The sequence below is a fragment of the Rhyacophila brunnea genome, unplaced genomic scaffold, assembly GCF_057557595.1.
Source record: "Rhyacophila brunnea isolate RB1 unplaced genomic scaffold, BYU_Rbru_1.0 scaffold_11, whole genome shotgun sequence".
NCBI lineage: Eukaryota > Metazoa > Arthropoda > Insecta > Trichoptera > Rhyacophilidae > Rhyacophila > Rhyacophila brunnea.
In genome coordinates this window covers 26,268,657-26,295,721 of record NW_028232763.1, presented here as the reverse complement: position 1 = coordinate 26,295,721, position 27,065 = coordinate 26,268,657, and the positions used below count along the sequence as shown (strand labels likewise).

The following is a 27,065-nucleotide window of genomic DNA, read 5'->3' as shown; positions in this document are numbered from 1 at the left end:
TTCCAACATCTTAATTAAACTGTTCAGTAAAATCCTTGACATTTGCTCAACAATGTAGTTTTGTATTGCATATTCCATGATGCCAATGAGCTCATTTTGAAAGTGTTTTTCAATGTAGTGGTCTTAAATATCCATATTAGAAACATTTTATTCTCAAATTTTCTCAAGAATTCCACGATTTTACTGCACAAGAATGGCCCCACATTTCAAAAATTTTATTAAATTAAAAACCATTTTTTGTCTTTAGTTTTGTTTTATTGCAATGCCTAAGTCACCGAGGCGAGATCTGCTTAGGTTCAACTGGTCTGATTGCCCTAAGACCGGGTTTTGACTGAGGCATAGATATGCTGCTAGTTGGGATTCTCGGTGTTCTCCCAATCAAGTCGCCTGATAGATCTTCCAGAGTAATAGTGAATAGTTTGGGTGAGATCGCATCACCTTCCAGACACCTTTGCTGATGGGAAACCCTCAAGACAGTTTACGAAATTTAAGCATATTATTAATGTATAATATAATATACATACAGACTAGAATATATTTTATAGTTCAAAACTTTGAACTATAAAATATATTCTAGTTTATTTCTATACCATCCCTAAGCAAATTGTCACCCTTGAGCAGACTTAACAAGTTGCCCTATACCATTTTTAGTCTTACATTATATTTATTGGAACAAATTTAGTGTCTGATGACAAGAAGTATAAATGTCCGAAAGGTAAGGTAGACATAGAGGCAGCTGGATCGATGAAATGATTGTGATTTTAAGATTGAAAACAAATGAATCGCGATCAACTTTGAGGCTGTTTATATAAAAATCATTTTCAGATGTTTTAGTTCAAATTTTTTTCCTAATTTTTCTCTTAGAATTCTGTACAAGCAGCACATTATCTTCCTACCCCCACATGACTTCATTTTTACATATTATTCAATAAAATTAAATTATCAGTGATTTAAAATTCTGCACGTGATAAAATGAAATTCCACAGCTACTGGTTGTTTTTTTTGCATGGGAGCATTCAGATGGGCAACTTGTCTTGTGGTGTGCAAAGCGAGAGTTGCCGTACCGTCCAGTTGCTGAGATATATCGGCAACCATTTTTTCATTAAGTTGCATAGGACATCTCTTTTAATCACTGTAGATTATCTAAAATGAGAGACCCATTCGATATGGGTGTATTTATCCGTGTCCGGGAATTTGTATCGCCGTATCACACTTCACCGTGAAATGTTGTATAGGAAATATATGGTCGTATATTAAAGACTGTCTAAAAAGCAGGAAGCCAGCGGCAAACAAATTTTGAAAATAGCCGATATACCTACTGGATTATTTATAGGTTAGGTTTTTGCAAAAATCGTTTATGAAATTTGGCACGGTTCCCGCCTGGCTTCCTGTAAACCGACTTGCACCTAAAACACGTAAAAAAAACTACCGAAATACAAGGGAAAGACAGTAGAAAATTGGTATGTATTTAAATTAGAAATACAGAACGCGTAATTTTTTCATCTCAGTGCTATAGAGATGACCATAAAAATATATAGTATACAGTCATTTCTTTCCGATAAGAAAGTTCACGGCGAACTGTGCTACAGTGAAATGTAATACGTACAATTTACATGTAACCTATTTATCGAGTTAAGCCAATCATAACCGCATTTAATACAGATCTGAAAGAAGAATTTTAATCTATTATATCTTTGAGATATTATCATGCCCTTAATCTGACATAATATATTACATATTATTATTCATAATTTAATATAGATCTGCTGATCTCACACATGCTGGGTATGTGCACGATGGTGGAAGGATTTAATAATTTGCCTGGAGATGAGGATTTTGTAGTTATCGATTCATTTAATATTTCGTTTTGTGTAGGTACCTAGATGTCACATAAAAAGATATAATGTTTGTGTTTCAATTCGAGCAATATGAACTAGTGACTTGCTTGTATAATAATCATAATCTATACAACATGTTTCCATACCCTATCGTCCTTCTGCTCAGCTCGGCAACTGCCGTGAATGACTAAGCGATCAATCAGTAAAAGCATGTGTATGAGTTGTAGTACATCGTTTTAAAAGATAATGAGTGGGAGTAAATGAAACACTTTTAAAATATACGTAACAAATTTTTTTTATCACTATGTACACAAATAACAATGATTTCCATTTATAGAAATGAATAAAGAAATTTAAAAAAAATTTGAATTCAACTGAAACAAAATAATCTATTTACGAAGAATGTCAGTTTGGCATTAAAATCATATTGCAAATTATTACATATTTTATACAAACATAACGTGTGCTGTTTCATACAACTTTAATATTTTATTAATCCTTCCGATACCAGATTCTCTAATCAAGAAAATTTTGAAAGTAATGTTTCGAATTTTACGAAACGTACAACAACATTAATGATTTTGTTTGATAAACAGAATAATGACGTGGTCAATTGCAATATTATTCACTGGTACACGCGGAAACTTTCTATCGACAGTTTTATTCCGATTAACTTGATCTGTCAACTTATCGATGAAACGAAACCGTTCTTCCGATCGCAAACTGTGCACATTCTTATATTAATTTTCAAAAATCACTCTTAAAAATTGTCTCAGATTCACACGCATAAGGATATAACGTATTCCAACTTGTGTCATCCGCAGCCGTGTAAGCTTTGGCCGACACTTCTTAAATGCGATTTGTTCTCATTCTCTCCACTTAAATAATATTATCTATTTGCAAAAGGGTAACGTCACGTTATATACACATACGTGGAGAAGAGTCTATCACAAAAGGCGCACAAGCGTGCGCTGCGAGTCTTAGAGGTCGAAGTGCTGATTGATAGCGTTGGTGGTGAGGCGGGAGAGGCTGTCCGTCATGTTCTCTTGCTCCACATTCATGCGGTTGAGGTCGCCCCTGGACTGTGCACCGTACGGGTTGGGCTGGTAAGTGCCCTCCAGCAGCGACGATAGGGAGAAGTCGGCTGAGTTGAGCTGCGTCAGCTGATGACTGTCCATATCCAGCAGGCTGCTGAGGGTGGTGTGGTCGGGCGGGGCCACGGGGTTGTGGAGGGGCGCTGGCCAGCAGCCACCCGCGTAGTCCAGCGGGGGAGACGGCGTGGCGTGATGCTGTGGCGACGGGCTGTCCTGCATCGACCGATACATTCCTCCGAACTGGGGCAGTGCCGATCCGCCGTAGGGAGAAGGAGTTTGATCTGTGAACATGATTTTCACGTAATTACTACGTCAAGCGTCATTTGTTTTTGATTAAAATTGCTGACTATATTGGGTACCGCTCGATGACAAGGTGCAGGGAATAGGTGGAGCTGTTGTGTTTTATTTGTATGATTTTTACTAATTGTCTGAACGGGGTTGTTGCTGAATTTATCTATTTTTGAAATTACGCTATATAAAATGTCAAAATGGAGGTCCTGTTATAAAAAAATATGTTTAAATAAATATTAAAAAAAAATCACCTCTAGGTTCCATTTTGATCGAATGTTCCGGTGTCATTTCAAAAATTTGTTGATATATGGGTCCTTGTAATTGAGCCAACGGGTCCATACCTGCAATTTAAACTAGGTTAATATGAAAATAATTAAATAAACATCAATGTTTTCCGTAAGCTGTACGATATTTTAGCTAGTCAATAAAAATTGCTCTCTACTTATAACCCAAACCAATGGAATCAATGAATAATATTCAATAAAATTGTAATATTCTAGCAATTGTGTTTATTGTGAACACAAAATTAACCGCCTATTATGCCCGCACTTGGAAAGTGTAATAGCATGTCCAGTATTTATTATTATGGCAATATTGTACGAGCGCAGGTGCTAGATTAAACACAACTGTTAGAATAAGTTTGTTGCTTTTCTTTGTGTATACCTACACTATTATCAATTAAATTGTAAATAAAAAATAGCATTATCGACATTATATTGTTTGTCATTTTGGTATAATACATATGATTAAATTTAACATATATGGGCACAATGTGTCGTAATCCATGTAGAGCAGTGATGATATTATCAAAATGATGTTTTTAAAGTTCCCGTTCATTTATATTACACCATATTCTTTAGAATATGTATTGTTCTATATATGTACCTAAGATCAAAATTAAAATATAATCATTTTTTTAATAAGAACTTCCAATGAGTAAGCTTTTAAAAAACACTACAATGAACCATTTACTACTTCTTATATAAATTAATCAAGATATTCAGGCTCACAAAGAAAAATTGAAAGTCTAATCTCATGTTTGCGGCAATGGAAAAGTTTTTTATCTCTTCTGTAAAATTTAAAGCATGTCCTATCGGAGATTTCAACAGAAGGAAAAATAATATCACCGTCTGGAAAGGGTTATAAAACTAAATGCACACACACAAACAACAATAAAATCTACAAAAAGAGTTATATGAGGTGATTACGAAAAAATACTGTAATGCTGTTATGATTACGGTGATAATTCATATTATTAAGTTAGTGTTAGGTATGGCGTATTAAATTTATTATTAGTAATTATTTAATTGTCGATGAAATAAAATCGATTATTCAGAATTATTCAGAAGAATTGTAAAATAGATAATATGAATTACGCATTATTTTCAACAGCATAATAGTAATTATTATTGTTTTATCAACTATAATATACAAATGAAAATTTATCATATAAAATAATATGTACTAAAATTAAAACCTGACATATCTACAAATGAAAAGAAAATGAGAACTGCAAACAAAAAAAAAACTACTTATTAATAATACTAAGCTTTCATGCTATTGTAAAAAAAAAATGAAACCACTCTAGTGCATGCTAAGAATTTTATCATGATATCCGTACCTCTGAAAAATAATTCTACGACATGTTCCCCCACGTCATGCGTAAGAAAAATTCTGAAAACGTTCTAGGTCCAAGAAAAAATCTTTTAAAATTTATATATATATTTATTTATTTTCACTCAAGCAGTTTTTCTTAAATAGTTAAGATGAACAAAAACGCTTTGGTTCATATTTTACAAGAGCAGTTTTAACAGGCAGTTCGATAGACTTTCAATTAATATTACTCTCAAACAATTTTTCCTAAGAATATTATATAATATATAAAAAAAAAACATTTTGACTAGTTCTTAATTGACTAGATTAATAATTAATACACTTTAAAAGCTATTATCAGTATAAAATTTATAAAAATACTGCCAGCACCTTACAATATTGAAAAGTTAAAAATGTAAACATGTAAATGATATAAATAAATAATTAATTAATTTAACAGTGGCTCATTAGTTTTCAACTATTTCACAATAAATGACATATGGCATATCCTTTCATAGCTGCTGCACAATAAGGGCAGAGACTTACATTGGGTCACTTTCCCAAACGATGTATGATTGATAAAAATTAAGTCTTTGGTTAGGAGTGTCCCACGCGGGTGGCAGCACTCTCTGTTTGCTTTTATACTTATTAATGTAATTTTATGGCACTATTTTATGAGCATAAATGGAAACACAACTGTGTCTATGACATTGAGGCTCGGAGACCACGAATGACAGCGGCGAGGCGATACAAAATTTCTACAACATTAATTTTTTTGATATGTAAGTCCCGATCGATGAGGCGTTCAGCGAAAGGGGTCAACGTAGATTAGTCGTATTCGTAATACGATTTTAAATACATGAAATGATCGTGCCGCAACAAAAATAATAACGATCCAACAAAGATGACACTATATTAACATAATAAAATTTGAAATCTAGTAATTTTTCTAAAGAGTACATTCCGTGACAGACGTTTTCTAGGCTCGTAAATAAATAACGAGGGAGTGGAGCTTCCGCTGAAAACTTACTGGCAACGTCTTGCGGAGGCGCTTGCAAGTTTCGGAGGTGGACATCGGGTTCCCCGGAATACTTCTGCCTCTTCCGTTTCAACACTACGGGGTCTAAAACATAACATAAAATATGAAAACATGGACGCGATAGGAGAGTTTTTGGGAAGCGCGATCTTAAATCTTGGTGTCGCGGCCTGTTGGGGCGGCGAGGGGGAACTTGCCCCCTTCCACCGGGGAGTAGTAGCAGCTGAGCTCGTCAAACTCGGAGACGGTGGCATGTGGGGCGAGGGCCATGTACAGTGCATAGTGCTCAGCGTCCGTCAGATCCAGGTTATCCTGGATCTTGCGGAGGGCGGACGCGTCGATGGCCAAAACGTTTTCGGCCACGAGGATGGTGCCGTCGCCCGTGGGGGGCAGCGGCCCCATCGCCGGACCATTGGTGGACAAGACCGAGTCGCGGTTTCCGTTTCCGTCGCCGTGGAGGGAGATGTGTGTGACACTGTCTGTATAACGGAGGGAGGTGCCGAGGGAGAGGTTGCCAGAGGACCCCTTGAGGGAGGCGTGCGATGTGTCGTGGCGGTATTTGGCGGGCCGCTGCCCTGACACACTGCTGGCACTCCGGGCAATGGGTTTGCCTGGCTTACCATCCGAGGCGCGGCGTGGCGCTGCCCCATCCTTGCCCTTGCGGTTAAAGATGCGCGACAGGAAGGACTTCTTTTTGGGGGCCGAGGGTAGATCGGGCGGCAGGCGGTCAGAGGAGCGCGTGAGGGAAGGGCGAGACACCATCTGTTGGGAGTGAGTGTGTAGCACGCGCTCCACTGCCTCCGGCCGGACACTCTCCACAGACGGTGCCTTGCGGATCCTCTTGGGGGGCAGAGGGGGAAGTTTCTCCTCCGGGTCCCTCTTGAGGGGGGCCAGCTCCACTATGGGCCCTCTGTGGGTGACGACATCCTCGTATGAGATGTCGGGCTCGGTTATGGGTAGGGGGTTTCGGTAAGCCATCTGGAGGCTACTGTAGGTGTTCTTGTCGTCGAATTCATCGACATCCATGCTCGCCTCTTTGGGACGACCCCCAATGGCAGCCATATTCCCGAGGCGGGTCTGATTCTCCGAGTAGATCTCGTCCAGCTCGGCCACCTGATCGAGGAGCTCGTTGAGATTCCTGTCATGGGCAGCGGGCGGAGGGGCATCGGCCACGAGGACGTTTTCGATTTTGAAATCGTCAGGGGAAGTGAGGTCGACGGCGGCCTCGGGGGTGGAGTTGGTGTACGAATCGGAAACGGAAACCGCAGAGAGGGAGCGTTCGTCGCTATTGTTGTTGCCGTCGGTGGGGCGGGCGGCGCTGAGGCGGGACTTAGCCTTGCGGTCTGAGTCCTCGGCGAGAATCTGGTTGATGAGGCTGTAATCGGTGTTTCGGCGGCGCGAGAGTAGCCCCGTCCTACCTGAGTCGAGTGGCAGCAGCTCGAAGGGCAGCGGGTCACTGGTGGCACCGTCCGTTGGCCGCCGCAGTTGGATGCTCACCTGAAACAGGATAACATTTGCATCAGCGCCTTTCCTTTTGTACCCTTTTTGGGTGGGTTCACTAAATAAAAAAAAATTAACTCACCTTGATGGGCTGCTCGACGTCTAGAGTTCGGTAGCGAGGCGTTCTGAAAGCAATGGCGACCTGCTTGTGCACATTGGCGTGCTGAAAGTCGCCGTAGCCTTCCCACACCGTTTTGCCGTCTATCTCCTCGTAGAACTTTATCGTAATATCTTCTTTGGCCACCTAAAACATTAAAAAAGACTAGTCATTCTTAAATAGATGATGAACAAGACCAAAGATGTTAAATGAGAGTGGATATAGCCTTCCATTATTAAAAAAAAATTTGCCGTTCTGCATCGATTACATAAATTGGTGAGCCAAGTACAACTATCATTGCATAGAAAAAAAGCAACATTGGTGCACTGAAAGGTCTATTCACCTCATTTTAAATCTAATAAGTATTATACCAACTAATATGAAGCCATAATATTGTATGCTTCAATGCAAAAAATATTGACATGTGCAAGCTAAGTTGCTAGAGCACTAGCAAATATTGTTTACCACTTTTTCATTCCTTTGGACATAACATTATGTATGTGACTGGACATTTACAGAAGGACAAATATAAAATATATAATCAAAGAACACCAAAATATTTTTGAGTCAGATTCAAATTATTTTTAAGATACACATATTAATTTGAATGTAATTATTGCCCAAGAAAACTGCATGCTTGCGCTCGAAAAAAAAATCATTAGTCAATAATTATTGTCTCAGTACAATAGAAAAGTGTGTTTAGTTTAGATTTAGTACATCAAAAATATATATTTGAAATATAATGATCGCTTAAATTCTTACATTTGTGGATTTGAATTGGTGTTGTAATGGACCGTCATTTTGCAATTGGTGGATTGCCTTAAGGATTCCTGAAGATGGAAAATTATACAGAGGCGATTACCTTTTCACACAGTAATATTATTTCTCGTCCGCCGGCGACGGGAGCTGAACAGTGACTCATTTTGCAGATGACCAATTCGCTCATGGCTTTCTTGTCATAGATGGTGTCTGACACGATAGGCTGCAAAGGTAGAGTGAAACGCCCTTTCTCCGGCCCTTCCAGAAACACTTGGAAGCACAATCTGACAGCGTTTAAATCTATACTAGTAGGTTGATTGCGATGTCCGTAACCAGCTGAAAAGATAATTCACAACATAAGAACGTGTCTTTCCTATATGATCGACAATTCAAATGAAATATTATTGTATCAATTGTTTAATTGGGATTAATTTCAGAAAAGTTCATAATTTCACTAAGCATTCCCTTAGTATAAAATAATTCTATTTTGACAATAATACAAACTGCTGAGCGGGAAAATACATTAGAATTGACACAACCTGTTTCCCGGAAACGACAGTTAGGGAACTATAACATCCCCAACAGGTTTTTATGCTACATGCAGGAGAAGGGAAGCAAGAGTCCTTAATATATTTATTGCATCCCTATCATCAAACTAAAAACTAGTGTGTTGCAAGACGAAAACACGTCACGTCCGTGATAAAATTTGTTGTTACCCTTCTTTTCCCTATAACCTCCATGCGTCGAAGCCATTACATGCTATAGTACTGAAATAGGGAGTTGTAGCCCATCAACTCCTCTTATCCGTTCGACCACCACATCGACCCTCGACAACACGGAAGGAGTCAAGCTGTAGCCACCTCCATAGACCTATGACTACTCCAGCAGCTACCCATGGTCGAAGTTCGAAGCCGCGTCTACATTAAAACATCTCTCTCCTATCCAAGTATAAAAAAAATAATTAAAATATAGTAATTCATTATGTACTTACTCTTATAAGGATCGACTCGAATTTCTTCTCGAACTCGCAGAGCATCTTCTATATCTTTTTTCTTAACGCATTGAATACCTAAGTTGCTAAATGAAACGCACATACTGTCAGAGTTAATTTCTACAGTGCATACGCCTTTTTTGCATCCATCTTTTCCAACTAAGTTATGCGGATGAGGCCTGTAAATAAGAGAAAGTAAATATAAATAATCATAAACAATATGTAACGATAACATTTTTTTTCATTATATAAACGATTAGGAAGAAACAGTTTTATAACACTATTTCTATTATGACATTTGAACGTGTATACCTAGCTAATGAAGCATGGGTGAATGGTAAACTGCATAGGTATGTAGATACAACACCGTTATGTTGACATTTCTGACTTTCTAACTCAAGAAATGGTTGCCACTTTTTGTTATTCATTGTTTACACTTACTTGCTCGCATTCAGTTATAAGGGATTGAACAGGATTTAGCCAAGTAAAATGCCGAAGTGTTTATTATTGGTTGCTCATCCAATCATCGTGACAGATTGTCTTTTCATATGCACTGAAAATTGGCAAATAAATCTTATAGTAGAAGTGTCAAGTTCTTTTCGAATGAAATGAAATTTAAAAATGGCTTTTACGTATGCCGGTTGAGGAAATAAAAATAGGAATGGTGAATGCTTTTCGCGTTTCATTTCCTATGGACTGAAATCCATTCATGCCTGATACGATAAAATCTTAGACTATAGATACATCTAGACGCCACCCGTTGCATTGCTAAATGAAGCCGCGTGCCTTGCGTTTGGTTTGTGGGCGAGCGAACGCATTCGTCTACATATGTTCGAGACCATAGACCATTTCGCTAGTGCTCGCCCAAAGTGCTCGCACTAGACGCTCAGAATTAAAATATAATTTTCTATTTTTTTACGTTATATAGTATTTTTAAGCGGTCAAAATGCAACCATTAGGTAAAGATATCCATAATTTAAGTTATTTTAAAGAAACACTAGGTCACTGATATTAAAATATATAATAAAATACAAATAAATTATCACGAACATGTATCAACTTACCTATGAAACGTAATACCATCTTCTTGCTTATCAGTACGGCTACCACATTTTAAGACAACACACAGAACCATCTTTTCTACTTAATTAACTAAAAATATTTACCATTGACTTTATGTTTAACACAAAAAATATCAATTTTAGCAACTCGAGCTCGCAAGTTATCGACGCTATGTGAAGCGTTTTGCCCCGATTTGATCGCGATAATTTTGGAAACTAGCTCACAGATATGTAGACCTTTTATCTTACTCTAGTGCGTGTCGCAGAGATTGTAAGGGTGCCGAATACTTTCTCACTCCCACTCATGCATCGTTTTTGTTCAGGCCTTGGATAAAATGCATAAATTTTACTAAATGGAAAAGGAGGTAACCTATATTTCTTCTAATTGGTTGGTATATTGGGAAAATTATATTAAAATTTAACAGCAATATGTTATACTGCGAAGGAAGAGGGTCAGTGTCACATTAATTTTATACATTGCATTTATGCTACTTTTGTCTTCAATTCAAAATTAAAAATAGAGTATTCATTACAAAGCTTTAATAAGTTCAAATCAATATAAATAACAAATTATACTAGTATTACACAAACAGATTGCAATAATAAACGAATAAATCAAAATAATGTGTGCCTAGAAAATATGTAATTTGTAATAGATTTTTTTAAAATAATCAAAGGAAAAGATTACAATTTTGTATAATGAAAAATTCAGGTCTGAAAATAATATAACAATATCCTCCCAAAGTAACATGTATTTTATCAAGCTCTTGAATGGGTAAAACTTGGGAGTCTTGAGTTATCAACTTGTATGTAGGTTAGCTGTATCTATTTTGGTACAAATTAAAAATAGACAGGACAGAATAAGCCAGTTTCAAATCTATACAGATATTATTAATTTAGCATTCATCGGTGATCTGGAATACTATTTAGCCTTATAATAAAAAACGTTTTAGATGTTTACCGTCAGTGATGAAATTATTTTGATTGGCAAGAAAATTAATGGGAGTTATCTGGCACATTAAAATGAGGAATTTAAATTTCACATCTTTTCGATATAACGACAAACTGTGTTGTGAGAGAGAAATTGTATTTTCTGGAACTTAAAACAGTATAAATTCATATTCTTCTTCATCTTAATATTATGACTTTGTGGGTCTCCCTCACTCTATTTTGGATTTTTACGATATTTAAATTCGACTCAGTTGTCCATGCACTTTATGTACGCAAGTAAGACTCCAATATTTTGTATGAAACTAGACTTACGACCGACGTGTAGGAACGGAACTCAGTCAAAGAATACCTACCTATAATTGTTTTTGTTAACATGCTCAACGATAGATAACCCATGCGAATATTTAACCAGGTAACGTTTTTTTATCATTTAAACTGATAGCTTGATTTTCAAAATGCTTTGTGGGAAAACTTGGAAAAGAATACATACCTATGAGATAATATACATATATATATAAATAATGAATAATTTCACATTTGTTAAAAAATTAAAAAAATTTGGGTGTAATATCTTTTTGTAAATTCTTGTGAAATCCTCGTTTGGGACCATTGATGCAGGTAATATACAGAAATTATTCTTTATATTATTATGGAAGATAATAATGATCAACAACCTGTTTAATTAGGGAATGAGTATAATTTTAACACAAAATAATAAAAATTATAGATAAGAGTCAGCGTCACAACAATGACAGCTGATACAATATGTAGTCTACTAATTTTATTAAATATATAAATAGTACCATATATTATCTAGACATAAAGCGAGCGGTATGAAATCTGACAGATTCAAAGTCCACATTACATCCAGTTTCATTATAGAACTAATAAACAGTAATCATTCTTTCTTTTTTCCTCTTCATACCAGAATTATTAATATAGCCATGAAATTTAGGAACTTGTGATTCTAATTACAATGAAAAGTGGGTTATTGGAACCACTCAAGGGGTTGAAAAGGGATTGGAATCTATTATGCATCAATGTCTGCGATTAAAATACGTAATTTACTTAAATCATTGAAGAGGTTGGAATTGAATCCCGGGACCACTTGTTGGCAAGTCTGATACAGTAATTATTTATGTAATAGGAATTTACATACAAATGACAGTTAGATGATGTGTAAAATGTCAATTAACACTCGGAACGGGTGAAACATAAATTGTCGAGGGAATTATGTAAACTACACAGGGAAAGTAAATTTTACTGAATAATTTAAAAAAATAGCAGTTGGAATAGTTTTAGTGTAAGATACTGGTTGACATTATGGTGCAGTGCGTAATGCGCTGGCCTTCCATCACGGAGTTCTCGGTTCGATTCGCAGTGAGGTCAAAATATATTTACATAATCTAATAGCTCATTTCTCAAGCCTGGTGTTTTACCACTATTATTGGCTTCATGGCCTGTTGTGGTGTTTAATAAAGAAACAAATAATAAAATAGTAAAATAAAATATAGAATATTTTTTGAGATCTTACTTCTAAGACTTATGCTTTGGCTATATCCTTTATTGTAAAGCAGTATGACAAACTAAGTATTTCAACGGACAACCAGTGAATGAATATACCAATATGGTGTTGAAAGTAGGCCTCATTGGGTGACATAATTATTTTTTGTCCAACATGTTTTTATTTGATTATTGGCAACACTACCACAGTGAAAGTAGGGTGCTCAAATAACGTGAGTAAGAATCGAGGCAGATTTATATCTTTCTATGGTCACTATTACTGACAGTATTTATATCAGTCTTGACATAGGTAATATCTAATACCCATGTGTGTTTGGGATCCAAAACATAGACCTAAGGGTCTGAGCTGGTTGCTGACATCCATTTCTTGCAAAAAAGTCTGTTCACAAACCTCCTCATTGCTCTCTAGATCCATATTAGATTACATATGAGCCATTGCGAAAAAAATAGTTTATAACTTCACTTTTTGCTTTATTAATAAAAGTATGTCCAAATATAATCTTGCTCTATTAGCTATTTGATGAGTTTAATGACTAATTTATTAAAACCCAACATCTGCGATGTACCAGACACGCATGGATGAACAAACACCTCATGTTTAATGGTCCAGTAGGAAAACTGAGTGCAGGAATACCACGAATACGAAGACAGAAAAGACTAGAAAGGAATAGAAAGACTGGAGAATGAGCAGATGACCGTGCAAAGTGGAGGAGTCTTCTTGAGGCAACTCAAGTCCACCTCAAGTTGTAGTGCCAGAAAAGAAGAAAAAATAAAATCTTGGTGTTTTTGTGAAGCTTTCAACTTTATTTATAACGGTTAGCAGTCATTTTTTGTTTAAATTTGATTTATTTAGTTGAAAAAACACAATGGTAATATTATCATGTTATGTATATTGGGAAAACTTTCTCAATATTATATAGAATTTAGCCAAACATCATTCATTACCTGTAAGGTTTGTCCTTGGTGACGCATGACACAACGACTACGGCCCTTCCTTTGTAGCCAACAATTTCAATTGTGGGATAAGTTTTATTCTCAGGCGTGCTATGGACTCCGGGGATCGAGCCCGCAGATCTTCCTTCGCACTCATATCGAAATCTGTAAACATTTAAAGTATTTTTTTCAGAGTATTCAAAATTATTCTGCGAGACAGAATGACAAAAAATCTCACAGCTATTTTGTATCCAATCTACCTTCCTTATACACCTTATATACGGCCCAATATACAACAATAGCTCAATGAACACTTGAGTTAATTTAGTGTAGTTCAATCAGTGTTCAAACAGCCTCCAATGAAACAATACATAATTACAGTATTAATGTACAGTTAGTCTAACCTAACGCAATATAGCATAATTGTGTTGTGTGATATACCATCAATTTAAACTTGTGCACAACCTAGAATTCTGATCCCTCGGGTCATGAAATTAAGAAAACTTTGAGATCAGCGTCTCCTGCCAATCTGTTAATCCAAACTTAACTCTGCATCCTTTTCCACATTGTTGCAATTAACCCCCTCCCTAATATATTGCTTCTGTATAATAACAATTGCAACCACAGTTTATTCCAATTACGAAATCGTCCTACAGTTGACTCCCATTTTACTATGGTAGATGAAGATAATAGACTATAGAAAAAAACATCAATGATAATATTTTAAAACTATGCAATGGTCATAATATTTTACCTAATTTCACTGCAGGTTTTAAACATAACTATTAGAAAATTAATCATCCTTAAAATATAACAATATTAATATGCAGATCATTTAGGACTACTCATTAGGTCTACCACAAACATAATATTTAATCAAAATGCATAATTTATATGTTCAAAGTGCCAAAACTATAATAAAATTATTTTTAGCGTGCAGTTAATCCGTCAACTGGTTAATATAATTCCGATAAATTGAGAGTCAACTGTATTACATAATATATGCCAAAAATCTGTTTTCAGTGTGAGAATTCTTTCTCTTATGAGTCAAAATTTGAGAGATATATTTTATGCTGCAATGTTTCCCAAACTATGGAAAAGATTTGATGTAGTACGAGGTTGAATTTTTATTAATAAAAAATACTAGTTAATATTATTGGGTTACATGTAAATTGCACGTATTACATTTCACTGTAGTACAGTTTGCCGTGAGCTTTCTTATCGGAAAGAGATAGATGGTCATCTCTATTTTCAGAGTCGATTTTGGCAAAATTCATGAATTCAAGAATGAAAACCTAACCTAACAAATAATCCAGTATATACAGTAGATATTGGCTATTTTCAAAATTTGTTTGCCGCTGGCTTCCTGTAAACCGATAAGAGCCGTGTTACACACAAATTTTACCGCAGTACTATACGACCCAAAGAGGTTGGACGGTCTTTAATATACGGCCATATATTTCCATTACAACATTCACGGTGAAGTGTGATACGGCGAACTGGATACTTACAAATTTCCGGACACAATATTATTGACATATCAAATGAAAAAGACTTTCAATTGGCAGCTTGGAAGACCTAAATAAAGCCCCCACAAATGATTCTGAAGGAAAACTTTCGTTTGACAAAAAAAACTTTTGAATCTGACTCTGAAGTAAAAATTTGAATTGGTAATATGGAGTACACCCACTATGTGTAAAGAGGATACTGTTGTAAGGTTGGTAAACACTCATTTACGAGATTAGCATGATGATCTTGGCGTTACATTATTAGGTGTTAATAGATCATTTCAGTAATATTATTATGATGAAATCATAATATTTATTCAATGGATAGTTGCAGTAGGTAATGATTATTATGGTACCTGAGAGCTTTAGAGGCAGGTTCTTCTACGATCTTGACGAAAGCACTTCGCCGCCTCTGATGCTGCTGCGCTGCGGCTTGGTGCAGAGGCGCGTGCTGAAGAGGCGCCGCGCCCGGAATGGCTCCCCCGCCGCTGAACATGTCTCCTCCACAATTCTGAACGGCCGCTTCGAATGATGGATCAGTTGTCTGGATGACTTCAACTGGAAAAATTCACAACAGTCGGTGACTACTTTGATAAGTTTACAGGAGATAACTAGTCCTTCATCTGGCGATGAGACATAATTGGATTGCATAATGCGTAATGTATACTATATAGATAGAGCGATATTTTAACAAAAATTAAAAATCACCATGAGATTTAACACTATACTTAAATATCACATTTGTCTTTTTATCTGGCACCCTTCGTCTGGAGTCCGGGGTGCACCACGATGGCCTTGTAAAATATCAATAAATTGTCGCGAATTGCTTGCTTCTTATTTTTCTGCTCTATTGGTAGGCTGAGCATTCGTCTTAAATCATGGGTGGCCAACCCGCGGCCCACTGGGTGTCAACTTGTGGCCCGTGGAGCAGTGAGAAAATAAAAAATAATAATAACTCAAATGCTACCGCTAGATGTGCTAATTTCGCAAATTGGGATCAAATATTGGCTTAAGATTTTAAAAAGCACCGTGTGCTTTTTGCTGCATTTGCAACGCCATTCTCCGTAGACGTGAATTTATTACCGGGAAATTTACAAATGGAACATTGTGAAATATGTTGCGATGAATAGTTAAAGGAGAAATTCCATCAGGTTGGTTTGGAAGAGTTTTACAAAACATATTTGGACAAGGAGAAATATCCTGCATTTTACAAACATGCTCTAATGATGACTTCGCTATTTGGAAACACTTACACGTGTGAATAGCTTTTTAGTCGGATGCAGCATATCAAATCGCGAGTGAGAACACGAATCACTAATGTGCATTTGGAAAACTGTTTGCATGTCGGAACAACCTCACTCGATATGGATATTGATGCACTTAGTTCTGCCACACAAAATCAAACTTCTCACTAAAATTTCTTGTTTTTATATTATTTTGTTAATTTTTTATTATTTAAAAAAAGTCTAATCTAATAAATATGTTTGATTCTCATTTATGTTTTATTTTATTAATATATATTTCTTTTGTTTTGTATAATAAAAAAATCGGTTGTGCGGCCCGGAAGGAAATCTCATTTTTAGAATCTGGCCCGGCTGCTGAAAAGGTAGGCCACCTATGCCTTAAATGCTATTAATTCAATAGACCAGAATGCAACTAAATCATGACAGGTCAGACACTATCAAAAACAAGATTATGTAAAAAGAATTGATTGGAGGTTCAATGTTGTCTGGAGAAATATTGTTTTATGTCTGAACATCTGAACTAACTCACATGTTATGGACTGCGATTTCTATGTATGTGGGAGTTGGGGGCATAGATATGTATGTGAAATAGGGGGGAGATTTAGTGTCACAGATCGCTGCTAACATGACCACGACCGCAGCCATGATATAAGTCGATATAAGTGAAATAAATTTATAAAAAATGAGAGATAAGTAGTATCATTTATTTTAAGTTGATAATTTGTGAGTAATATTAGAACTAATTTTGACAGATAACAACAAAATAAATGTCACACAAGTATGTGCCGACAATCTGGGTGAAAATAATACATACATTGTATTTTAAGTATATTCCCACCATATCTGTTTGGCAGCTCTCTGCATAGTTAAGCCTCTGTTAGATGGCTATCGATAACCTATGGTCTGTCGATACTTTCGTATCGACAAATAACAAGCCATGAACACCTGCATTATAAAAGTTGACAAATACTCTTCTCTTAATTTGAACAAGAAATAAACATCCTATTGATCTCGAAAAAGAATACATTTATTTTTGTAATTTATGTGTGATTAAAAAAATTGCAGTTTTTACTAAAAACTGAGATTTCCCTTTTTTCATTTCTAGAATAGCAAAAGATCTGTCAAGCACATTTCGGCCCCTTAGGGTCAAAGAAATGTGTCTCATTTACATAAGTAACTGACATTAACAAAACAGTATTTTCAGGTACCTATTGATCTATTATTGACTTTTGGTAAGTTTCCTTGTCACTTAATGTAATATATTATATATTATATAAATCGCTAAAAATTGAGATAAGTTTCTTTGACCCTAAGGCCCGTTTCAGACGGGACACCGGTGTCGCGCTCTTATATGATATAGGAGGCCTTTGTATTTGAATAAAAGGGCCTTTGTATTAAGTTTATGAAAGAGATAATGAGTGAACCCATAATTTTGCATTATAAATTAGAACAGAAAACTGGCTGCGGTAATAAAAACAAGAGAATGTAGCGGCCGACGAGAAGTGTACCGGGCACGCGTTGACTTATTAGCTCTGGGGCGTTCATAAACATAATAAAAAGGCCCCTTTATTTGAATACAAAGGCCTCCTATATTAATACGAGCACGACACCGGTGTCCCGTCTGAAACGGGCCTAAGGGGTCGATTTAGGACTGCAAATAAAATGTTTTATTTTTGCAAACTTAAAATTATAATACCGCATATGAGTGAAGTTCGATAGTTTTGACAGAAAAATTACATTGTTAGAGCGTCGCCGAGTGAGCTTCATGTAAGAGTAATCGTAAATAATAATGGTAACAATATTTTAATTTATTCTCTGTAATTCGTGCCCAGTAGAAGAAATCGCAATCTCCGCAATTTTAAGATTAAGTTGTTCTACTATAGAACAATCAAATAGTTAAATAAAATGATCTGAAAGTCATTAAACTTAATAAAAAAACCATGTTTAAGGTTTGTTGAAAAATATAAATGTAACTGACTTTGCAATCAACCAGTGGTGAGGGGTGGGGGGGGCTGTTAAGATTTGACATAAATAGTGAACATTAAAATTTGTCATACTTATTTGTTTTCATTGAACTAAGCATACAATTTGCAGATGAGGCTGGTTAGTTTTTAAAATTCAATGAAACCCTGCCTAACCCAACCATAATCGATAAAAAATATTCTTCTATCTATAAAATATTTTTTGAATATTATCTACTATGGCTTGGATTAGGTAGGGTTTAATTTAATTTTAAAGACTAACAAACGCTATCTACACATTGTAACAGTCTTAGTTCAATGAAAACAAATATGTTCGACCGATAAAGGTTAGTGTGCACTATTTATATAGGATTTTAACAGCTTACCTCCAACCTTTGCCACTGCAACCAACTTCCGGTTTAATACAATTTTACTAGTAAACGGAGATGGATATGATATTTTATGATGAAGTGATCAGAATCAAGAGGAATACAAAAAAACGTTAAAAAGAGTTAACTGACTCTGAAACCAATAGCCTCATTTGGAACCGACCGATGCTTTAAGGCAAATTTTCCAGGAACACGATGTATGAGTGAATTAAAAATGTGATCCATCAATGGCAAGATTGAATGAGTAATAGAAAATAGAGGGAAAGTTGATTTACTTACTGACATCACTAATATTGATGTTAGATTGTTGACTACCTTCCTCATGGTCTACGTCTACGTCACACGTTGACAAGTCGCCTTCTGTAACAGAATGTCAAAATCAATGCAAAACACTTTTTTACAATTATTCAACACTAAGTTGTATTACAATATCTTGATAACAGAGCTACATTTCATTCTACTGAAGAAACCTGGAAAAACCAATTTTAGTAAGAGCTTTATCTAGAAGTTGGTGTTTTTGTTAATGATATCTTCTTAATGAAAACAGAACATCAAGAAACAGAACGATGACAAAACAGAACAACCAGTGGGAAAATAAAAAATTAATTTTTGTTGTATCTATTTATTAATTAAATACATATAAAACTTAAGTTTATAAAGAAATATATATATATATATATATATAATCACTGCATGTTGACGATTCGGCGTACAAACCTCAATTTATCTGTTTGATTTTGATAATCTTGCACAACTCCACAGAATTATTAAACTCATTATTTCATTGTACCTAGTCATCCAAGCGTTTTGAACATATTAGATTGATTAAAACGAGATAAACCTAGCTTGACGGCGACACCAAGTTGAGTCCTGTTTAATTGAGGCTTTCCAGCGATTAGGAATGCAGAAATTATATAATTTGATGTTTTTACGGCATATTGAAAACCTGTGTTAATAAAAATCTATACAACATAGAGATACAAAAAATTCAATATAAAATGTAATATTTTTCCTGAAATGTCATAGTTCTGTTTATCGGTGTTCTGTATCTTTATGTTCTGTTTTATCACCGTTCTGTTATATCTGATTATTTATGGAACCCTTGATTATCTTTAAAAATGTAAAGTTTTCTAACAAATAACCAGCAAATACTATTTTCAGTAATAATTATGAAGTGTAAAAAAGTCCAAAAACCAATAAGTTCATTTACAGTCAAAATCTAACAAAAAGTATGTACATATTCTATACCTATTTATAATAAATGTGATGTCACACAAAATGTAATAATTCACAACTTTCAAAATCTGTCAAAAGCATATGAAAAGAATGTTTAAAAACTTAATGACGTTGAATTAAAACGATACAAATAAATATTATTTACAATTAGGTATTGGTCGCTAAAATCGGTGATTTTTTCTAATTTGAAAATGGGCACGTAGATTACAATGGTAAAAAAACCAACACTAGAACCAACGATTTACACAGCTTCAAATTCAAAAGTTTCTCTTTACCACAAATATTAAATTATAGATTTAGCGGTATTTGTATAAAAATATTTCTCCACCAGGATATAAAACCTCAAAAAGATATATTATTCAAATTATTAAGATCTTTGACTAAGAATATCTCAAAACGAGCATATTAGGTGAGTTTTAACTGGTACTTAAGCGATGAACTGGTTCTCTCAATGGCAATCAATAGCAGTTAATTAAAAACAGAAATCCAATAATAGTATATCCGGTTGCATACAGGTATATGATTTCAAAAATGAAACTAAAGCTATCAATTTTGTAAGGACTATCTCCTGTACACAATAGCCGTTTGTGGGTGCGACAGGTCACAGGACAGATATTCCCTGCACTGGCTGTCCGGGCATGAGGTGTTGACGGGGAGAAACATGGGTGTCCCGCTGCAGAAGCAACGAGATACGGTAAGGTAATCTCCGTTATTTTTAAAATATCCACATTACAAATTGTGTGGACAATAAAAATTGTTTTATTTTTTTAATATACTTAGGTATATCGATAAAGGGATTTATTATTATATCAAAGTGTATTATGTAATGAAAAAATAAAAAACATTGAACACTAAATGCAAATGTTAATGCCAAACATACAAAGATTTTTTTTAATAGAAAATAATATAAACAAACAATACTTTTTTAGTAGGTAGACATTACAAAAATCACAATATCGTATTTAATTAAAATGTTTACAAAATAATAGTTAAATGATTGCACTTTTAACGCTAGAACAAAAGGCCCAGTAAGATAAAACTCCAGCAACATTTAAGTAAAAATAATGCACTAGGTTAAGTTTAAAGTTATCAAGGAAATCATATAATATGTATCAGTGGCGAAGTGTGTAGATAGGCTGTTAAGATTCGATATAAATAGTGCACACTAAAATTTGTTAGCCATATTTATTTGTTTTCATTAAACTAAGAATACAATTTGTATATGGTGCTGGTTGATTTTTAAAATTCAATTAAACCCTGCATAGACCTAATCATAATAGTTTAGGAATGCAATGGGTGATCTGACAAAAAAGGTGCACACTTTTTCAATTATACTTACTTATTTGTTTGCGTTGAATTAAGAATACATAATATTACAGATGGTGTTGGTTAGTTTTTTAAAATTCATTAAGCCCTGTCTAACAAAACCATAATCGATAAAAAATATTCTTCCATCTATAAAATCTAAAATTATGTATGGTTTAATGGCATAATTTTAGATATTTTATCGATAAACGAATATTTTTTGGTTATTATCTACTATGACTTGGATTAAGCTGGGTTTAATTGAATTTTAAAAACTAACAAACACTAACTCATTGTAGTCTTAGTTCAATGAAAACAAATAAGTATGACAGACAAAGTTTATTGTGCACTATTTATGTTGGATCTTAACAGCCTACCTCTATCTTTAGCCGCTGCTGTATATATAATATGCATACATAATTGAGTATAAGGTAAGGAAGGAATCATAGTAATTCTGTGACCCCACTGAGTGGGTATATGTTTTGTGTTAATTTGCAATTATTTCGCATTTTTTTATATTATATCATGTGTCACCATCCGACGAATAGAATTTAAATGATTCCCATGGAACCTTTATTGAGTGGGTAGGACTTTTGCAACTATTTAATGGGGATTATAATCTGCCAAACCATTTTTTAAACCAATTATGGGGACTGAAGGGGATAAAATTCTAAAATACAACAATATATAAAATAATAATTTCTAAATTATAGTCGGCTACTTTTATAATTCATAAAATTATACTCAAAACTTCAAATACTATGTAGTACAAAATAAATACAGAAATATTGGATACTATGTTAACCTAACCTAACCTATTAACTACAGCTGTTATTCATATTGAAGAAATAACATAAGCAATATCCGATCCTAATATGATCATATGGGCCTCCACAGAGTAGAGGTTTGTATTAACAGATTTTGTTTTTACGGGAAATGGATGTCAGCCACTTGCTCAACCTATTAGGTCCATACCCTGACTCACACACAAATTGAAAAACAATATGTGTACTTGCCAGACACAGGATTCGAACCTGGGACCCACGGTGTTAGAGTCCAGCGCTTTAGCCGCGGGGCCACCGTGGGTGTGTGTAACCAAATATTATTATAATTTTTGAAAATACCATGATTGAAAATGTTGGAACCCATAGATTTTAGGATTACTTTAGTATGATAAATAAAAATATATTGAAATCTCAGAAAAATACTATTCATCTTATGACTTTCTTTCTTATCTTATTAATATTACAACAAGTTACATTGCAGTAGTGAGGTAGTTGCAGTGAAACAATCACAGAAACATCCAGGCACTGAGAAATCACATAAAATGTATTGTGACCTCATTGGGGAATCACACTTTGAACCTCCGGATCAGAAGCCAGCGCATTGGATTACAGGGGCCAAAGGATTATAGGAGCGGAAACAGTATGTACCTATACTATAGTGTATACCAGTGGCGCTTAACCTTTAGTCTATCTCGAGTAAATCAAGAATTTCAAAATTTTAGGCAAGCCACACATAAGAAGATGACCTTTTTTTTGAAAAAATCAGCACAATAGGTAAAAGAAAACACAATAATATTACACAACTACTGTTTATTACTATTGAGCATTGCAAGTGCACTTGCAATGCACACTAGTAACTGCACAAGTGCAGCAATCTTAAATGAAGCAATTGTAGCAGCTCTTGATTTAGTTACGGATTTAGTAAATATAGATTGTTGGGCAACTGATGTGGCTTTCAATTCTTTCACTTTAGATCTTAAACTGCTGTTAATAGGATATTCAGTACCATATTTTTTAAGGATATTAAAGAATTTTAAAAGAAGAAATTTAAGAATAGCCCAATAGTTGAACCGCAAATAAAACAAATACATTTGTTCTTAAAATAAATAAAAAAATATTTCTCTTCTTCATCTTCTTGAAAATTGTAAGTATATGTCCGTTTTTTCTTTTTCTCTGGCTCATATTCAGACATAATTATTATTTGACATACACTGCTCGCTTAATACATAATCTGAATATGCGAGCCGCGAGCCACATTAAAATGGTACACAAGCAACACGTTGTTCGCGAGCTACGGGTTGGGCACCGCTGGTGTATACTATAATAAATAAAAAATAATACTGTAGTGGAATGTGCTAGATTTTAATACAATTTTATTGCTTAGGGACATCACAGTTGCCATTCATGATTTACAACCTAAAATAATAAAATCATATTCGAAAATGAATCTGTTTGTACAAAAATAAATAAATGAACATCTAACCTACAGCATAGAAAGGCTAATCATTTGTTATAAATTATAATATATACTATGAAAATCTTAAGAGACAAACATTAGCAAGAAACTTAATAAAATAAAGTTTTGATCGCAGAAGTTCACTTCGTCAAAACCGACTGGCGCTGGCGGACATGGCATTAAGGTGCAAGCAGTATATATTATACAAATCAAGCTGTGTGACTTTATCTATGACATCTTAGGAACAACTACATATTCACTTTGCCCAAGCTCCTCCGTTATTCCCAGAAGAATGCAAATCGTGAGAACGCTACTAGTGTGGGAGATAGACGATCTCTAAATTAATATATTTGTTCTGTTAATAATTTGGATCGACGTCAATACAAAAATAATTGAAATACCTATATACACAAGGACAATCAAATTATAGAACAGCATTTGTTATCTGGTGTGCAAGGAGTGTAGGGTATAAAGGTTTCACATTTAAATCCTGACAAATGCATTATGTATTGAAAGTTGTAATTAGCATGTTTAGAATAATCATTATTGAAGTAGGTATATGAAATGATGTAGTAAAGTGTACATCTCACATCTACGAAAGTAAAAGAAGTAATGTTACTTTCTTTGGATTTAAAACTTTCTGTAGCCTATTGCGATTGAAAAAAAGCTCTCATGGGCAAGGTTGATTTCATAATATAGATAGTTACCATTGGCGAAGGGTACAGGAAAGCTGTCAAGATACGATTTAAATAGTGCACACTAAACTTTGTCAGTAGTACATATTTGTTTTCAATGAACTAAGAATACAATTTGCAGATGATGCTGGCTAGATTTTAAAATTCAATTAAACCCTGCCTAAACTAAACCATTATAGTTTAGGTGTGCTATGGGCGATACTTTTTCAGTCATACTTGTTGTAACTTAACTGTAATCTTAGTTCAATGAAAACAAATATGTTTGATTGGCAAAATTTAGTGTGCGCTATTTTATGTTGAATCTTAACAGCCAACCTCCACCCTTCGCCACTGATAGTTACAGGTGTCAATAGTTTTTCTTTCGATGGCATCCCTATTTATATGAGGATATTTAATACAAAAATGATAAAATTATTGAATAAGTAACACGTAAAACGTTACAATTATTGTGAGCAGAGTGATGTGAGTGATGGATTGAATAGCGAGTATGAATTAGTAGCTTTGTGAAAAAAAAAAACACAACATTATATTTTTGTAAGTGTTTACTGCTTGTATTATTTACAAATAATAGAATTACTTAAGATACAATGTAATAAATATTGTGTAATAATCCAAGTCAACCAATAAAATTTACACATCCCATTGATATGAGATATTTGGAGTGCATATTAATGTGATTAGATAAATAGATCAATGTAGTAGGGGTGGGGAGGGGATACTACAGGGTGTGCCAGGCATATCAATAGGGGAGGAAGGGGCAGCTGTCATGGGTTTCAATATTCTACCACGTTAGAAAAAAATACGATAGATTTTGTTTGCTGCAATGCATTAATTATTGGGGTTCGAATAGGTATTTTAATCATATCGGTGATATAACAGAAAGTGAAAGATTAGGTAGGTAATTATTTTAGTGTTACCTATTGAAAGAGAGTAAAAAAAAAATATGAATAACATTAAGACAAGAGTAAAACTAAACATAACTTTCTAGATAGACCTACTTTATTTCATTCCGAAATAGTAACAAATAATATTAAGTTGGTAGGTACCAGGAATAAACGAGGATTTTACATTTGGAGGCATAAACAATTTCAGTTGCCCCGATTTTTTCGGTTCATGCAGAATAGGTTGACGGTTGAATAGGATTGATGTGTAGACATTTTGTTAGCTAGGTACTTATTTTAATTCTAGTATCTACAAAAAACCTTTTAAGTTTTTTTTTAAATGTGTCAATGGTTCACTATATCTGGATGAATTCCAGAGTCTACCAACATAATGTTTTATCTAAAATATATATTATTATTATTTGTAGGTACCTACCTACCAAGTACGTACTCATTTTGATAAAAATAAAAGGTTCAAGGTTATTTTAACAAATTAATTTTGATTAGGTACCTCTGTTATAGAAGTACCTACCTACTCACAGAATAAAAAAAATATGCTCAAGATCATACAATTTGTACTTCGGTACCTATAGACAATAATATTATATTTAAATTTTATGGATGTAAGTACTTACTTTAAACATATTTTTAATTACCTACTATTTTATTGTTATTGGATAGTTGCACCAGAAATTTTATATTTTTTCTACTTACAACACCGACAGGAAAATAAAAAAAATAGGTACCTATATACTTACGTATTGAAAAAATCTCACGAATAAATGAATTAATAGGTAGGTATCTAGCTAAAAAATATTAAGACCACATTATAATCCTACGTCTTATATTTTGTCACTTGTGACATGTTCCAAAATTGGATGTACGGTATCTGCCGTTTGATATTGGTTAAAATAACAAAGATTGAAGTTTTAATAGTTATCCACTACGTATGTATTTAATCTATTTTTAATTACTAATACTATCACTATGTCATAGTTTCAACGCTAATATGGTTCTAAATTAATAATTTAATGCGACTACTATTATAAGAAATAAAATTAAGTAAAACATAGCATGCGTCGATCTATTTTGATTCCTATAAGATTCTAATTCGCATGTTTGTGTACCACCGCATACATTATAATAATATACAATGTACCGAGAGTATGATTGTTATGTTATTATCGGTGCTATTATAGGTAGGTGCGATACACATTTCGGTGAACAATGTAAACAAAAGGAAATAATCATGCAATTTTAAACACACAGAGGTACTACACAATTATTATTGTAATCCTACCGCTACGGGAAATAATAAACATGCAAAACTCACTATAAAAGCGCACAACTCTATCATTTTGTCATGCATTTTATATGTTATGTTTACACACCTATACCGTTTTCCATTGCCATCTACTGGACTTTAATAAGAACAGTCGCGAGCCAATCTGACGTTCCGTTTATAGCCGAGGGCCCTTAACAAAAGTTTAAAAGTTAACCAAGTAGTATTTCATCCGAACATTCAACAGTTTCAACAGATAGTAAACACATAATTTTGCATCGTGATCACAGCACTCGACTGTCAATTAACTTTGTCAAACTTTTAAAACTCCTATTATAAAGACAGCACATTAAATGGACATAACCCATACACATACCTCTATTAACATGATCCTATAACACAGTCGTATTTCACTCGTTCGAAGAAACAAGTTATCAAGGTCTCGTCTCGATCACTGCACGCGAGGCAGGCGGACAGAATGCACAACTTTAAAACACTCTTCTGTCAAAACAATACAGATTAACTTATAATGGCAATTTTCTAATTGATAATAAAATTACGAGATAAAATAATGATTCGCAGAAATATCTGCACGTCCCAGACCGGTAGAACAGAGAAGCGATGTGTACTCAATTATTTTAGGAACGGTGACCAC

At 34.4% G+C, this 27,065-nt stretch overlaps 1 protein-coding gene across 3 annotated transcripts; it reads right to left on the bottom strand.

Moving 5' to 3' along the window:
* Positions 1 to 868: 868 nt before the first annotated feature.
* On the bottom strand, positions 869 to 27,065 carry dl (REL proto-oncogene, NF-kB subunit dorsal). Of its 3 annotated transcripts, XM_085960203.1 has the most exons (12): positions 26,787 to 27,065; positions 26,520 to 26,603; positions 19,050 to 19,130; positions 15,533 to 15,734; positions 13,681 to 13,833; positions 9,200 to 9,378; positions 8,312 to 8,544; positions 7,435 to 7,596; positions 7,271 to 7,349; positions 5,847 to 5,939; positions 3,475 to 3,564; positions 869 to 3,213 (listed from the first exon to the last, which is right to left on the bottom strand). In XM_085960203.1, exons 2-12 carry the CDS (start codon positions 26,539 to 26,541, stop codon positions 2,819 to 2,821), a joined length of 1,689 nt encoding a protein of 562 aa, XP_085816329.1. In that variant the 5' UTR covers positions 26,542 to 26,603; positions 26,787 to 27,065; the 3' UTR covers positions 869 to 2,818. The 3 variants fall into 3 exon arrangements, with proteins under 3 accessions (XP_085816329.1, XP_085816327.1, XP_085816328.1); XM_085960201.1 differs by lacking the exons at positions 869 to 3,213; positions 3,475 to 3,564 and having other exon boundaries at positions 5,853 to 7,349; XM_085960202.1 differs by lacking the exons at positions 869 to 3,213; positions 3,475 to 3,564; positions 26,520 to 26,603 and having other exon boundaries at positions 5,853 to 7,349.